This window comes from Aotus nancymaae, unplaced genomic scaffold, assembly GCF_030222135.1.
Source record: "Aotus nancymaae isolate 86718 unplaced genomic scaffold, 86718_ANA_hifiasm-v0.15.2.pri h1tg000108l, whole genome shotgun sequence".
Classification (NCBI taxonomy): Eukaryota; Metazoa; Chordata; class Mammalia; order Primates; family Aotidae; genus Aotus; species Aotus nancymaae.
Genome location: NW_026988523.1, coordinates 26,832,216 through 26,848,804, shown reverse-complemented (window position 1 = coordinate 26,848,804; position 16,589 = coordinate 26,832,216). Strand labels below are relative to the sequence as shown.

General features: G+C 36.7%; 1 protein-coding gene across 3 annotated transcripts in view; it reads left to right on the top strand.

Annotated features, from left to right (window-relative positions):
• KCNT2 (potassium sodium-activated channel subfamily T member 2) overlaps positions 1 to 16,589 on the top strand; it is a 390,893-nt gene that overhangs the window by 310,974 nt on the left and 63,330 nt on the right. For all 3 annotated transcript variants that reach the window (XM_012444610.3, XM_012444608.3, XM_012444609.3), the window contains one exon: positions 7,496 to 7,607. In XM_012444610.3, coding sequence (XP_012300033.1) covers positions 7,496 to 7,607 — 112 coding nt within the window. The remainder of the gene's footprint in view (positions 1 to 7,495; positions 7,608 to 16,589) is intronic.

The following is a 16,589-nucleotide window of genomic DNA, read 5'->3' as shown; positions in this document are numbered from 1 at the left end:
TACAATCGTGAGCTGCTGCACCTGGCTCCCTTTGAGGTTTTTTTTTTTTTTTTTTTTTTTTTTGGAGATGGAGTTTTGTTCTTGTCCAGGCTGGAGTTCAATGGTGCAATCTCAACTCACCACAACCTCCATCTCCCGAGTTCAAGTGATTCTCCTGCCTCAGCCTCTCAAATAGCTGAGACTACAGGCATGCACCACCACGCCCAGCTAATTTTTTATTTTTAGTAGAGAAAAGGTATCTCCATGTTGGTAAGGCTGGTCTCAAACTCCCAACCTCAGATGATCCGCCTGCCTCAGCCTCCCAAAGTGCTGGGATTACAGGTGTGAGCCACCGTGCCCAGACCTCCCTTTGAGCTTTTTGCACATGATCGTGATATCCACCTTTCTGGAACTTAATTTGCCTTCCTGCACATGGAACCATGCCATTGCGGTTCTCCTCCTGACTATTGCTTTGCTTACTCTCCAGGCTTTGGTGAACTCACTTATTCATGTCCTTACACCTTGCTGCAGGTTATTCTATGTTAAGTTCTTCCTCTCAAGTTCATACTTAATATGTTAGGCATATGCTGGTAGAGATTCCCCTCTCCTCCCCTCCCCTCCCCTCTCCCCCTCCCCTTTTTCTTCAGTCAAGAAAAACGAGAAAACTTTATCTAGGAGTTGGGAAACAAAAGTCTCTCTGAAGAGCACACAGAATAATGTTTAGTGCAGAATGGGTGCAGAATTAGTATGGTAAAAGTCCAGGAGTGACCTAGTTGAGAAATTCCCTTTGATTGATTTTGTTTTAATAGAAAGATTTTTGGTTGCTGTTTTTGCTTTTGTTTTCTAAACTTTAGCTGAACATACTAGTAAGATGAGGAACGATGTCAGTGGAAACACTGAAACAAGTCATGGATTTGTCATCTGTTTAGAAAAGAGCAAATCCTGCATTAATCTGTAATAGGACAGGATGACTTCTGTGGCCATGCCTGCAATTTGTTAATGTATCATGCTTGGCCCCTAGGTTTATGGAGCATCTGCTACGTGTCAGGGCTATACAGGTTACTGTGTCTGCAGTGATGAACAAGGTGGACATAGCTGGGGGCCTTAGAATGCTAATAGTCTAGCAGGGAAGGTATTAAGCCATTTAAAATTTTAACTACAGAATTATAACTGTGGCAATTGTTGGGGAAAATATGTAGAATTGTATATAGACCCAGATAACAGGAATATTTGCTCTAGTCCCACATGTCAGGGAATGTCTTCCTGAGGAATTGATAATCTTTTACCTGAAAAGTGGAGAGAGACTAAATGGGCAAAAGGATGGGTAGAGCGCTCCATATGGGGGCAACATATATGAAACTCTGAGATCCTGATATTGACCAATCAAGGACTTAGAGCAGAGCAAGGGGAAGACTGGTTTGAGGAGGCTGAAATGGAATTCAGAAGCCATATTTTCATGGCTTTGTAAAGTATGTACATAAGTTGGTCTGAATTTTAAGAATAACAGGAAATAACTGAAGAACAGAGAAAATTTAAAAGATAACTGTGGGTACAATGTAGAGAATTGTTTCAGGAAGAGAAAGAGTGGGTGTGAACAGACCAGTTAAGAGACTTCTGCATTGCCAGGACGGTGAGAGCATAGAAGGGCAAGTTTTGTTTATTTGTCTTTGTTTTTTTTTAAAGAAAATATCGTCTTTAGATTGGCGCAAGTAGCCATAATTTTACTAAGGAAATAACATGTACATGCATATGAAAAATGACACATTTCAAAATAATACAACCATAAATATAAGTAAATAATTTAAAATACTCAACATCGACAAATACAAGAGTGATACCTTTATATAGTGAAAACTACTTTTAATGTTTAGATTTGCTATGGTTTTCGTGGATAAGATTTTTGAATGCAGAAGAGTCCTGATATTTATCATACTGTCATTTGTTACTGACTCAGACTTCCTGAAGTATTTTAAAATTATTTATGAAAGATTGCATACATTTATATTTGTTTTAGTGTTAATAGTCAATTGCAGTCCAAAAATCCCAATTAGTGTTTTATGTGTATCTGAATGTGTCGATATACCTGTATATTAATGTATAACCCCTGTTATTTAAAAATATTATTTCCAGTATCATGGCAAATCAGAATTTATAGTGTAACATGTAGCTCAGTAAGTAATTTTGAATAAAGTATCATTAGCATTTTCCAGATTGTATGTTTATGTTTGTGTGTTTTGCTTTATGATAAAAATACAGCTAGTTTCAGAGTTCCCCCAGTAGCCTGTGCAATAGAATATATGGTATGTTTTTCATCTTAATGTTGGTTAGTAAAAATATTTATTGAATAAATTAATGCTGGCAGAGAACTCTTCCATGGATATCTTACATATCTAGACAATTATATTTACTTCACTGAGTCAGAACACAAAGTACTTGTAAAAAGTTTTAAATAGAACAAACTGTATGTGTTTTTTAATTACAGTATTGCTCTATTATGTTTTTAGTGCCTAGGGAAAGGAGACTTATTATGTCATTTTAATTCTAAAAAGTTCTATGTGCAAAATATATTTAGCTCATTTTAAGACCCAGAAATAGATTTACAGTGTTAGTGTTTCAAAGGAACCTAAATAACTCTATTAGACAACCAAATTTGTAAATGTAACATGTTATAACTGAATACAAGTAATAGTCTATGGCTATAAAGGGCATTAGCATACAGTGTTTCATTATATAATATTAGTTCTAGATTTTTCACTAGGTGGCAGGCTTACCTAATACATGCAGTTTCTCAGTTCAAAATAACATAAATGTTATAGGTTAATTTATGTAGAACAGAAATAGTGGCACATCACAAAAATTATGTTGTCCTATTTAATTTCAACCCCAGAAGTCACTCAGATACAATGACTGGGTCATTCTATCATGTTTTCACTTATTCTTGTTAAGACCCCAAATATTTCTAGCTACATACATGTGTATACTTCTATTTAATAAAATGTGTTATAAAAGGATGATATACAGAACAATCTAAGTAACCAAGAACTTTATTCAAAGTGAGAATACTGATTTGTATTAAAGATAAGGCCGGGCGTGGTGGCTCACGCCTGTAATCCCAGCACTTTGGGAGGCCAAGGCGGGTGGATCATGAGGTCAAGAGATTGAGACCATCCTGGTCAACATGGTGAAACCCCGTCTCTACTAAAAATACAAAAAATTAGCTGGGCATGGTGGTGCGTGCCTGTAATCCCAGCTACTCAGGAGGCTGAGGCTGGAGAATTGCCTCAACCCAGGAGTCAGAGGTTGCAGTGAGCCGAGATCGTGCCATTGCACTCTAGCCTGGGTAACGAGCGAAACTCCGTCTCAAAAAAAAAAAAGATAAAAACCATATATATATATTTTTGAGACTGGGTCTTGCTTTGTCGCCCAGGATGGAGTGCAATGGTGCAATCTCGGCTCACTGCAACCTCTACCTCTTGGGTTCAAGTAATTCTCCTGCCTCAGCCTCCCGAGTAGCTGGGATTACAGGTGGGTGCCACCACGCCTGGCAAATTTTTTATTTTTAGTAGACATGCGTTTTCACATGTTGGTCAAGCTGGTCTTGAACTCCTGATCTCGTGATCCACCAGCTTGGCCTCCCAAAGTGCTAGGATTAAAGGCATGAGTCATTGTGCCCGGCCAAAAACCATGTTTTTAAGGGAAATAAAAATGTTCCAAAAGTTAAACACGATTTTCATTAGTTTGTAGCTACATTTTCCTCATAAATTTCATCTCTAGCCTTATATCTATCTCAACACTGTCCTAAATGTTCTTCATAAGCTATCCATTCACTAGTGTCTTAATGCTACTTAATCTAGGAGTGTTCAGTCAGCCACAATTTATCACCCCTAGAAAAATACATATGTCCTTATAATTTGTGAATTTTTAGTGTTTCATTTATTATATTATACTGTTTAAAGTCAGGAATCTTACTTGATGTGTTTATCTATCTCCTGGAGACCGGAACTTTCTAATAGTAAAAACTTGGTAATTATTTGTTAAGGCTAAGTGGAAGTAATTTATGAAATATTATTTTTAAAAGAGTGGATTTTTAATATATGAAATACCAATCTGTTGCTACATATTGTTAATAATTTATTTTATTTGGATCATCTGTGTTTCCTTACATTGGTCTACCTTCCTCTTTGTTATAATGGTGAGGGGAAGCTTCAGAACCTAATGCTGTGGCGCAACCCAGGCTCTACTACCTACTAGAATGTTACCTTGAACATATTATATTGTCTCTTTGTGCCTCAGTTTCCTCATCTTTAATAATTGGAGGTAAATCATAGAGTAGTTTTCTGCAGTTTGAAGAGGTAATGTGATCCTCTTGATTCCTAACATGAGTTGGAAACTGTTGAGATCCAAAGAAGTCAGGCAGCTAGAGATAAAAATATTAGGCAGGAGGATGTGACTTTGGTAGAGGCCAAAGTGGGCTTTTCAAATTCACCCTTAAGAACCGTGGTCAAGAGCCATACTGGACAACCACAAGACTTGCCCTGCAGGACTTACCTCTCCTCAAGGCTTGGCACAGACCACTACACATCTAAAGATACTGAAAAGATAGAGTAAGGGTGGTGCCACATGCCCTCAGCTTTTCCTAGGGAAGGAGAGGGTGCAGATGGAAGCACAAAATGAGAGGGCTTCTGCCTGATGTGAACATTACATGAGTTAACACATAGACAACTCTTGGAATAGTGATTTATAATTATTGTTGATGGACCTGTGTTACCCACCAAAGAGAAGAAAAAAACAAAAGACGAGGAGAAACTTAGATCAGTTAATTTTTCTTTTTAAAGTTCAGTGCATGAATATGGGATTTATTGTCAGCATGAGTCTATAAGGCTTTGTGTTCATTGATTCATTTTTGTCCTATTTTTCGTTTTATTTTCTATTTCCACAGATGATTGAATTTTGTCTATGACAACCATATTATGGTGAATATCTTTAGTGACATTGTGATTTTAAAATATTTCTTAAATAAATACTTTGAAACTCCCAGATGGTATGAAATTTGGCAGTTGGTGGCATTTCCCAGGCCTACCAGATGGAGTGTGCAAGCCCAAAAGTCAATTGACATTTTTTTCCATCAGGCCACTTTTCTAATTTTTAAAGAGTTGTTGAGAAAATAACTTTCGTTTATTGAATATACTATCATGGGTGACTTTTGAGTAAGAATAGAGCTGCTAAAAGAAAATCATGTCAAATATTGATAATACAGTGTTTCTTTATAAGCTAATCTATTAAAATTCAGTGCTCTCTTCATCAAGATTTCATCTCAAATGCACAAACATGAATTGAGAAATTGTTTACTTTAACAAAGATTTACTAATTAAAGGAATATAAGGTCGTAGGCACTGAGAGGGAAACCTTGCCTTTCTAGATGTTGTGATCTACTGGGAAAGCTAAGGCATGAATAAAACCAACCAGAATGCTGTAGAGGTTGATAGGTATTATAATCAATAAATCAAAGAGTGGGGAGCCACAGTGCAGAGGATTATTCTGGCTTTAAAAAATTTTCAAGTTTCATCTTGATTGGATTTGAGAGCCACTGTAAATATTGGTTGTAAATTCATAATATAGAGATTCAGGAGAAAATTAAACAGAAAAGAAATGGCATTTCAGGTATAAATAACATGAGAAAAAGAAAAAAGCTAAGAAAACAGTAATAACATTATAACTGAAAGACAGTACCTTTTGTGTGAAGCCACTGGCTTCATGCTTTGCTACATCCTTTCTCTGCAGAATCTGATATTTAGAGTTTCTGTAATGAATCTAAGGTCACAGAATTATTGAGAAAGTTATCAGTTGCACAAATAAAATTACTGTATTTTTAACGTTAAAAGTCAGCCAAAGAAACTATATCCTGGTTGTTGTTTTGCTGATGTTATTTCAATAGCAATTATTAAAATTTACCTAAATCAAGAACTATGATAGTATTTATTCTCAAAATAGAGATTAAGCCATATAATACTGGCTATATTTCTTACTTTTATTAAAAGATTTCACAGAATACCCAATAATATCCTAGCTCTCAAAGGCCTTAATTAGGCAAGGCCCAGTTAGTCCATTTGGGCTAATGGACAAGAGGATGTCTAAGTTTCACTGATAACTCTGCAAAAAAAAAAAAACACAACTCTTCTTAAGAATGTGTTAGTGTCTTAACTGGAATGGTGACTAAAGCTCAATGGAAACAAACCTGAGAGGCAGATAATCAGAGAAGCCTGGGCTGGAGGCTAAGAAAGGCCCTGCAGGCAGTGGGGAAGGCCTGCTCTCCTCAGCAGGAGGGAGCAGTCCTGACACATCATCCATCAGCCTTCCTTCCAGAGTTAGACCTGAGGAAAGGTAAAAACTCTTCTGTAGCGCTGGGGTTCAGAGACAGGGCTCCCATTTTAAAAGAAGCATGCACCACATCAAGCACTCGGGCACATGGAAGTAACAGCACCCACTTGACCGAATGAGCTTAAATTGAGAGCCGCAGGAGCTGATTTGTTCCTTAGTCCCACAGACAGGCTGTTTATATTCTGCATATTTGCAGTCAGTCTGGTCCCTGAGTTCTAGGTATGGATTCAACCTAGTGATTGGAATTTTAAGTGGTCGTAATTTAGTTTAAAGACATCATACATATGGAAAACAAAGCTGATTATCACAGAAGTGGGTGCCAAAGAGAATACCAAAATATTTAAAGAAGTCAAGCAATCAGGGTTGCATAGATATCAGGTAAGGATCAGATCATGAACAACAGCAAAAATTAAAAGCATTTATTGTGCTATCATCCTGCACCTTTTCTCTGGGGAAGGAAATCTTGTGGGAGCCTGTATGTATGTGTGCACGTTTTGGTATATATTTGAGGAAGTGTCATATGGGAAGAAAGTTCATGTGAAGCCATGGGCCCTGTGAAAAAATTCTCAGGATGCTTCTGGAGAACACTATCGATGCTTTAGCTTGGCCCCAATTCATTACAATGAAATTTTATATAAATCATTTCCTCACCTCAGAATTTTGTTGTAGCAAGATCTGACATTTAAAAACTGCATACTATGAGACTGAAAGCCATAGGACATGAAAGAGCTCACATAATAGACAAGAAGCTCATTATGTGAAATTTTCGCCAATCAGCATATTTATAAGTTTCTGTTTCAATGCCATCCACAAAGTAACCTTATAACTTCTTAAATCAGCTTTATGAGTTTCTCTTCTATGCTATCCCATAATTGTAAAGAGAAAATATCTAATAAAAGCCAAATTACTGAATTTATTTTTCTTGTTGTGTTAAAATGTCTGTTAAAATATTCTTGAGGAAACGGTGTTTCATTTTTTCCTGCATTGTACAGAAGATTTTATGTGGCATTGTCTGCAGTTGTAATTGGATATAGTTTTATGCCTAAGGCTAGGAATTACTCACTCATAAATATGTTGTTATATAAAAAAATGCCATATTGGATTGTTAGTATAATGCAATTGTTCTTTTGAAATGTAGGTTGTTTTCCAGTCTCAGTATTATCACAGAGCTTACTCACCCAGCCAACATGAGATTCATGCAATTCAGAGCCAAAGACTGTTACTCTCTTGCTCTTTCAAAACTGGAAAAGGTAAGACCCCACATTATCAAGTAAATTATATTTAACCATCTTTATTCAAAAAATAATTATGTAAATATGTAAATAGAAATCCCATGAGACAGTAAAAATAAAATGCTATTTTGAATTCCTGTTTGGGAGATGAAATTCTAGTTTATAATTATTTAAAAATGTGAAATTGATAGATTTGAACAATTTATATCACAGGTAAATATGATGGAGATATTTTGTTCTATTATTATTAAGTATATATTAAAAACATGATTCGTGAAAGAATTAAATGCAATAGAAATATCTATACTCACTTATAATGTCAATTATATTGGTAATATTACAAGTAATTTGCTATGTCATGAAATCTATCTTTACATAGGGCTTTGCAGTTTCCAAAAATCTTTAAGGTCTTAGAAAACTATAGACTTTGTTGAAAGCTGGCTTCCCACATATCACCAACACAACTTGAGGTAAAGCTAAGTTTATCGCTTACCTTGGTAAAGGAGACTGCCTCAATAGAGCTTTGGCAAGGTCTCAGAGGGAGGAAAACCAGGTCAAAATTTACTGAGATTTGGAATTTAATTTAAGGATGATATTTCAAAACAGAGACTTGATTGGGATTGGAAAGAGATCCGGGTAATGCTAATAGAGACAATGGAATTCCAAAGTAGTAGTATATTGTCAGAAAGATTTGGTTTCCATTTTCAATATATAGGCTTAGTGCGGATGTACATGGTTTTTGCACTCAGCTTTTACTTACTACTAAATAGTACTGTACTGGCAGAATTAGATGTGAAAGAAAAAAAAAGACCCAATCTTATACATGTAAAACGTGTTGACCTGGGTGTGGTGCTTCATGCCTGTAATCAGAGTGGCATGGGAGATTGAGACAGGAGGATCCCTTGAGCCCAGGAGTTGGAGACCACAGTGAGCTGTGATCATAACACTGCACTCCAGTATGGGCGGCAGAGTGAGATATGTCTCTAAAAGTAAATAAATAAGGAAAATGTTAAATCTAGGCTGTTTACATTTCTTATAACAATATAAGAGGTAGAGAAAATGATGTCTTATATTTTTTGATTAGTTATTTCTTTTAATTTCCAATTATGACAACCAGATGCTGTCCTAATTCCTGGGGAACATATTGTTGAGTAAGGTTATGTCTGTACCCTCATCTATTGATTTCTCCAAAGCTAGTCACACACGGAATGTTTATAGAACCTTACCCTGCTTTTTTATGGCCATGGGGAAATTGTTGTTGTGCAGTGCTTCCAGATGTGGAAACTGAGTTTGAGACTAGATAGATAATTTTTCCAAGATTATACAGCTACCAGTTCAATTCAGTAAGGGAAACATAAGGCCATTGACTTTCAGGACAGAAAATTACCACTATGCCACGTCACTTCAACAACATAAAAAAAGATGACAAGCAGGGCTAAATTGATTCAGACTCAAAAGTAAACCAAATAATCAGAAATCCAGCAGGAATCCATGCTGGCATGATGTAGGACAGCCTCTTTGATGGCGAGTGAGGTAGAATCACCTCGTGATGAAGAAGCCAGGCTCTGCAGTCAGGTTGGTCCAATTCACCACTACTTTTGAGGAATGAAAACTTGGTAAATTATTTCATAGCCTTGGGATTCTTATGTGGAAAATAGTGATAGAAGCTATTTTAAATAGTAGGGTCATTATAAAGATTATAGTACATAATCTATGCAAAACTCTTAGCCCTGCATTTGACATATAATTAGTATTCAAATAAATGGTACTAAAAGCATAATTACACGTTTTATGTTTGTTGATATTGTCACTATGAAACATTTCATTCTGTGTATTCAAATTGTTGACAAGTCAGTTGATGTAGCAAGGTCATAATTGTAGAAGATTTTTCAGTACTTGTGAGCATTTGTGTTGACATGGTTGTGCGCTTATTGCATTAGAGAAAAAGAAGAAAAATATGAGGTATATATGCCAATTACATACATCTCTTTATCCAAAGAAAAAAATAAAAACATATTTGCAGCAAATAAGAAGGTACAATTTAGAACCAGGTATCTAGGCTAAACTCCCAAAGAGAGAGACACAAGTTGCCTTCTTCCTTGATGTTCACATTTCAAAAAGGTAGCCCGAAGGCCCACAAGAAACACATTCCTGAAATGGAAAACTGGCTAGAGGTTTATTCAGGTTTTCAGAGATTTGCATCCATCTCAGTGACAGAGAAAGGATTTTCAGTTACAAGTTTTTGACAGCGAAAGGATTTACAATTACAAGTTTTCTAAAGAAAATGCTCCAAGGAAAAGGGAAGGGACTTTTGTCATCAGGGTAATTTTTTTTTTTTTTTTTTTTAAGATTTGTATTTGGCTTTACATCTTTTAGATTTTTTTCCCAAGAAGAAAAAAGAAACTCAGTACATCAACATTTTTCCAAATCATTCATGGATAGAAAGGCTGGAGGAATTGAAATCAATAGTTTGAATGTTGAAATCCATGGGAAATTCTTTGATCCACTTGTTACCATATTATGTTAAAGTTAGGATTTTAGAAACTTAAATATTTAAAAACATAGAAACTTTGTAGACTTTTATACTCTTGTGGGTTGAATTATGTACTCCGTCATGCCCCATCCAAAAAAAGAGATGCGTTGGGTTCCTAACCATTAGGCATGTGGTCTTTAGAAAGGTAGTCAACTTCAAAGGAGACCATAGGGTGGTTTCTAGTTTGTGGCTCACTGACATTTTTGTAAAAGGGGTGAATTTAGAGACAGAGACAGACACACCTTAAAGGAAGGCAACGTGAAGGGAAATAGAAGATAGTCCCCTATTAGCCAAGGAGAAAGGCCTGGAACAGACCCTTCATTTACAGTCTTCAGAAGGAACCAACCTTGACAACATCTTTATTTCAGATGTCTAGCCTCCACAACTGTAACACAATACATTTGTAATGTTTATGATACCCAGTCAATAGTACTTTGTTATGGCAGCTCTATCAAATTAATAATGTGCCATGAATGATATGGTAGCTCTTCAAATCAAGGATTTTTAAAAATCATTAATGTTTACTGATATGACAGCTAACATAGTATTTAATTATCTTTCCATTTTGTATTCTGGGTGCAGGGAGATTTTTAGGATTAGAAAACTGATCTCTATTTCCAATATTTAAATAATCAGTAGCATTTTCTATAGTTACTGTTGGCTGAGGCATACATGGATTTTTATTCTTCCAAACATAATTATGAATATTGTTTCTATCTATCTGTAAGTAGATGCCCTTGCAGCCTCACAGGTGAGACCTTCACCTTTAGAAACACAATTAAGATTTTAAATCACGGCTTGACATGGTGGCTCACGCCTATAATCTCAGCACTTTGGGAGGCTAAGGTCAGTGGATCACTTGAGGTCAGGAATTCAATACCAGCATGGCCAACATGGTGAAACCCCATCTCTACTAATAATACAAAAACTAGCTGGGTGTGGTGGCACACACCTGTAATCCCAGCTACTTAGGAGCCTGAGGCATGAGAATTACTTGGACCTGGGAGGCAGACATTGTAGTGAGCCGTGATCACACCATTGCACTCCAGCCTGGGCAACAGAGAGAGACTCTGTCTCAAGGAAAATAAAAATAAATAAATAAACAAATAAAATCAGAAATAAACAACAGCTTGGCTACTTACATACTTTTCTTGCTACTAAGTGGTCTTCATTCATGTTTAAGAAGTGATAGGATTTATAGGGATAGGTGTGGAATGTTAAACTATATTATTCCCAATTGCTTTACTTTTATGATGATTAAGCTTTGATGTTTTCCTTGTAGACCTTACATTCTAATAAATATTAATATATGATTTCCATTGGTATCAGAAATAATACTCTACAGATTTTCTGAAAGTACCTATTTAATGAAGAATATCCACTATAGGGGATGTAGGGGTGAAGACAAAATTTTCCCTTTGCCCTTTGAAGGTTTGCTGAAACTCACAGAAGGCAGATTAAGAGGAGAAATGGCATGCAAATTTATTAGCATGCCTGTGGGAGAATCACCAAGTGATTGCCCCACCATGCAAAGGGGTTCACATGGTTACATACTTTCTTCCTAGAGGAAAGGGAGATGGGAGGTATGAGTGATTTGGGGAGGACACAGTAAATGATATTCAGGGGAATTCAGTGGACTTGAAGAACATATAATATGGCTTGGGACAAAATCTGTTGGGCCCACAGAGCAGACAATGGTTTTTGACAAAAGTCTGCTCAGGTGTGTTGACAGACTTCAGTCTTGCTCCCTATGATGGGAGTTCAGTTAATGAAAACTCAAGGAAGTGACCAGAAGTAACTGTTTTCTTTGGCAGGTCCAGACTTTAGGCTAATAAGGGAACTTCAGAGAACAACTTCATCCTGTGCTTTGGGAGAGAAAGGATTAAGAGGAGGTTCTAGGGAGGTGGGGAGTCAGAGAGGTCTTGAGAGACTTCTGTTCAGCATGTCAAGGCACTATATTTTTGGGTATTATTTCTGAACTCCAATAGGGAGAAAAAAACTCTCACCCATTGCAGAGGCCCCTATAACAAAAGAGATTAACAAGAGAAAAAAATAACAGATTTATTGAATATAAATTTTATGTGACACATGTCTTCAGAAATAAAGACTCAAAGAAACAGAGAAATCTGTGTATTTGTATGCTTAGGAGTGGAAGCTGTAGAGAGTTATGATTGGCCAAAGGGGGTATCATGATAATAAATTAGGGAGGTGACTTAGCAAGGACTGGTTTTTCAAATTCCTCTTGGCATCTCTATGTCTTAAGGCATGAGGACATTGTCCTCCTATGAGAACAGGGAGACCCCCTCTGGAATCAGGATCTTATGTCCTACTTTCAGTGTAAGGTCAGCTAAGATTTATGGCCTGCTTCAGGGAAGAAGGGGTAAGAGAAAGTTAGAGTGTCCTTTCTGCTGCTGCTGTTTTCTCACCTGTCAAGTTGACATATTTTGGAGTAGCATGTCCTGAATTCCATCATCACAACACTGTCTTTCAATGACAAATGAAAAGAGCTAAAAAGGTGGAAGGATAACTAGTTCATACGTGAACAGTGTTGTGAAGTTCATTGATTATTCCTTGCTATCTTGAGAAACTCCCTTTTGTACTGTTTTCTGTGGCCTCTGTCTTTCCACCCAAGCTTCTTCCTAAGCCATCGTTACCTATGTCACTTTGGAAATACACACTCCTTGCAGCCTGTGTAATTTTTGTAGCCTGCTACTTGCTTACGCAAGTTTGAGGAAGTTTGAAGATTTTTATGCTTATGAAAGCTTGCAAAGATTAAACGTTTTTCAGACTATAATGCTGATTTCTCTGAAAAAGTTGATAAACTTTTTGTATACTTACCCCCATTCAGTTTTATGCCCAGGCATATACCCAAGTTTCTCCCGAAGCATAGTTTACAAATTCTTCATTTCTTTGTTTTCACAACCAATGCATTTCTCTGATTTTTATAGGAATACCTTCCAGTTATTGAGACAGAGGTTTGTGTTGAACTTTGTTTTATGTTTGTTTTGTTTTTAGAGATGGAGTTTCTCTCCTGTTGCCCAGGCTGGACCACAATGGCGTGATCTCAGCTCACTGCAACCTGCGCCTCCTGGGTGCAAGTGATTTTTCTGCCTCAGCCTCCCAAGTAGCTAGGACTACAGGCATGCACCACCACACCCAGCTATTTTTTGTATTTTTAGTAGAGATGGGGTTTCACCATGTTGACCAGGCTGGTCTTGAACTCCTGACCTCAGGTGATTCACTCCCCTCAGCCCCCAAAGTGCTGGGATTACAGATGTGAGCCATCATGCCCAGCCGAACTGTGTTGTTTAAAGTCTTTTTATATTTTTTCATTCAGGTTTGTCTCCTATTCTGTCGAAATCCAGAAGCTGACACTTTAAAAATCTTGCAGATTCTTAATCCCAATTTCCTATTTCCTTTCATCTCTGCTTGAAACTAATTGCCTTAGCTTCTGTCTTTCAAGTAATGTTCAATTAAATGCAGCAAGTAACAGTAGACATATACCAACAGTAAATTGATGTTTTCATGAGCCAGCACTGGGAGTGGCACGTAGCACTTTCATTGGCATGGACTGCCTGGAACTTAATCACATAGCCACACCTAACCTGAGAGAGCCTGGGAAATGTAGTCTGATTATATGCCTAGAAAGAATAGGGCAGTGGATTTTTGTGAAGAGTCGGTATTCTCTGTTAGACACAATACATCACACTTAATTTCTTCAAATTTGAACAATCTATCAAAACATTTCCTAAACATCGTGCTTTACTTTTTACTTGCCTTTTATATTTTTTAATTGATATACTATAGTTGTACATATTTTGGGATGTTTTAACACAGGCATACAATGTGTAATGATTAAATGAGAGTAACTAGGATATTCTTCACTTCAGATACTTGTTTTTTCTTTGTGTTGGGAACATTACAGTTAGTCTCTTCTAGTTATTTTGAAATACACTATAAATTCTTATTAACTATAATTTCTTTACTGTTGACTACTAGAATCTATTCCTTGTATCTAACTGTATTTTTCGTACTCATTAACCAGCTTCTGTTTATTCCCTTTTCCTCTATTTCTTCCCCAGTTTTTGGTAACCACCATTCTACTCTCTATCTCCCTGAAATCTGCTTTTTTTTTAAATCTTCCACGTAAGAGTGAACACATGAGATACTTGTCTTTCTGTGCCTGTCTTATTTTTCTCAACGTAATGACTATTATATTAAGAGAAACCATCCATGTTGCTGCAAATAACACGATTTCATGCTTTTTACAGATACATAGTATTCTGTTGTGCGTACATATCACATTTTCTTTAGCCAGTCATCTATTGATGAACACGTAGGTTAATTACCCATCTTGGCTGTTCTGAATGATGCTCTTATAAACATGGGAGTGCAGATAATTCTTTGAAATACTAATTTTACTTTGGATGTGTACCCAGCTGTGAGATTGCTGGATCATGTGACAGTTCTGCTAGTTTTTTGAAGAATGTTCATATTATTGTCCATAATTGCTGTACTGCTTTGCATTCTTATAACCAACAGTTATAAGCATTCTCGTTTCTCTGCATCCTTGCTAGCATTTGTTACTTTTTGTCTTTTTGATCTTTTGATAATAGTTAGAATGATGTCTCATTGTGGCCTTGATTTCCGTTTCCCTCATGATTAGTAATGTTGAGTATTTTGTTGTCTTGGGGAGAAATGAGCGGGTTACTTTCGATTCTGCCATCTTGGTGACAGCACTTGTGCCCGTTTTCCTTTCCATCTGACCTTTCTTTGATTGTTGTCCACTCTTTTTGCTCGTTTTTTCTTCATTATTCTTGTCCTGAATATTCCTATCACCACTAGTTTTCTCACTGTTGCTTTTCATGTTTGAAGGTCATTGACCCTTATCCCAACAAAGTAGGCATAACAGGCATTGGAAACACATAGAAGAGCTGAATAGAGATGGAAAAGGTGAGGAGAAAAGGAAATAGGAAAGAAGAAAACAATAATAGAAAAAAAGGGAAAGTTTTGTCTCATTTTCTTCCAAAGGCTTCTTTTCTCTTGCTTTGATGTACTTACAAAGCCTTTTATTCGTGTGTATATATGTGCACAATTTACTTCAAGACTGCTTTCTTTAAAATTGCTTTTGAGTGATCACCATTCCCAAATGGTGATCATAATCACACTATACAATCATATGATAATTACACTCTGATGTAAGAAGCAAAATAATGAAAATGTGAGATGACTGGGTGGTATAATAAAAACAAATACTTGGTCTTTGTCCCTGGTTCCTGGCTCAGACCTTCAAAACTCCTTGTAATTTTCTGTGTGATAAGAGTATGTTTTGTAATTCATACCCTTCAGCCATACTAGATGCTATGTTAACAAAGGGACTTACGGAGGGGGCACCTCTATAAGCTGGGGTGGTCACCAGAAAAAGAAAACTCTGATTAAAAAGTTGAAACTTTTAGCCTTTACCCTCAACTCCAGGGAGGAGAAAGGGACTGGGGGGCTGTGTTTCATCACATGGCTCATGATTTAATTAATCATACCTGCATAATGAAGCCTCAATAAAAACTCTGAAAAGTGAGGCTTGGACTGCTTCCTGGTTGGTGAACATGTTGACATCCTGGGAGAATGGGGCACCTCCACATCATAGTCACAGAAGTTCCTGTGCTTGGGGGACCGTTTAAGACTTTCCCCCACACACCTTTTCATCTACTGTTCATTTAGAATAGCATTGTAATTGTATGTATAGTGCTTTTGTTGTTCTGTGAGTTATTTTAGCTAATTATTGAATCTGAGGTTTTATGGGAGCCCCAAATGTGTAGCTGACTGGGCAGGAATACAGTTGGCTTGAGGACACCTAGGACTTATGGCTGGTGTTTAAATTGGGCGCAGTCGTCTGAGACTGAGCCCTTTAATGTGTGGAGTCTTTGCCAACTCCAGATAGTTAGTGTCACAGTTGAACTGAATTGTAGGTTGCACACTTCATGCCAGAGAATTGGTGTCAGAATGCAAATAGTCATGTCTATAAATTATATATTACCGTTTTAGTCACTGGTAGAACAAAACGATAAGAATTTCTACCAGTGATTGGAGATATCTTCTGGGAGAAATATGATAAAAATGTCATTTTTTAAATATATTTTCACTATAGAATAGCAAGAAGGCAAAATTTACACATTCTCAATTTAAACTCAAGTGAATAAATGTTTACTGAGCACATACTATGAGCCAAATGAATGCTAGGCATTACAAAATTAAACCACATAGATTTTATAATTTGATGGGTGACACATATATGAAAACAAACAAAAGCACATTGTCTTACTAATTTTTTCTGTCCAGACAAATTAAGCTACTTTGTATTCATGATCCAGGTTCTGGAACAGCTGAGTGGGAGTTTGGTGCTACCTGCCAACACTGAATTTGATTCATTAAGAAAGATTCTTAGCCTGTTTTTAAGAAAATATTTACCT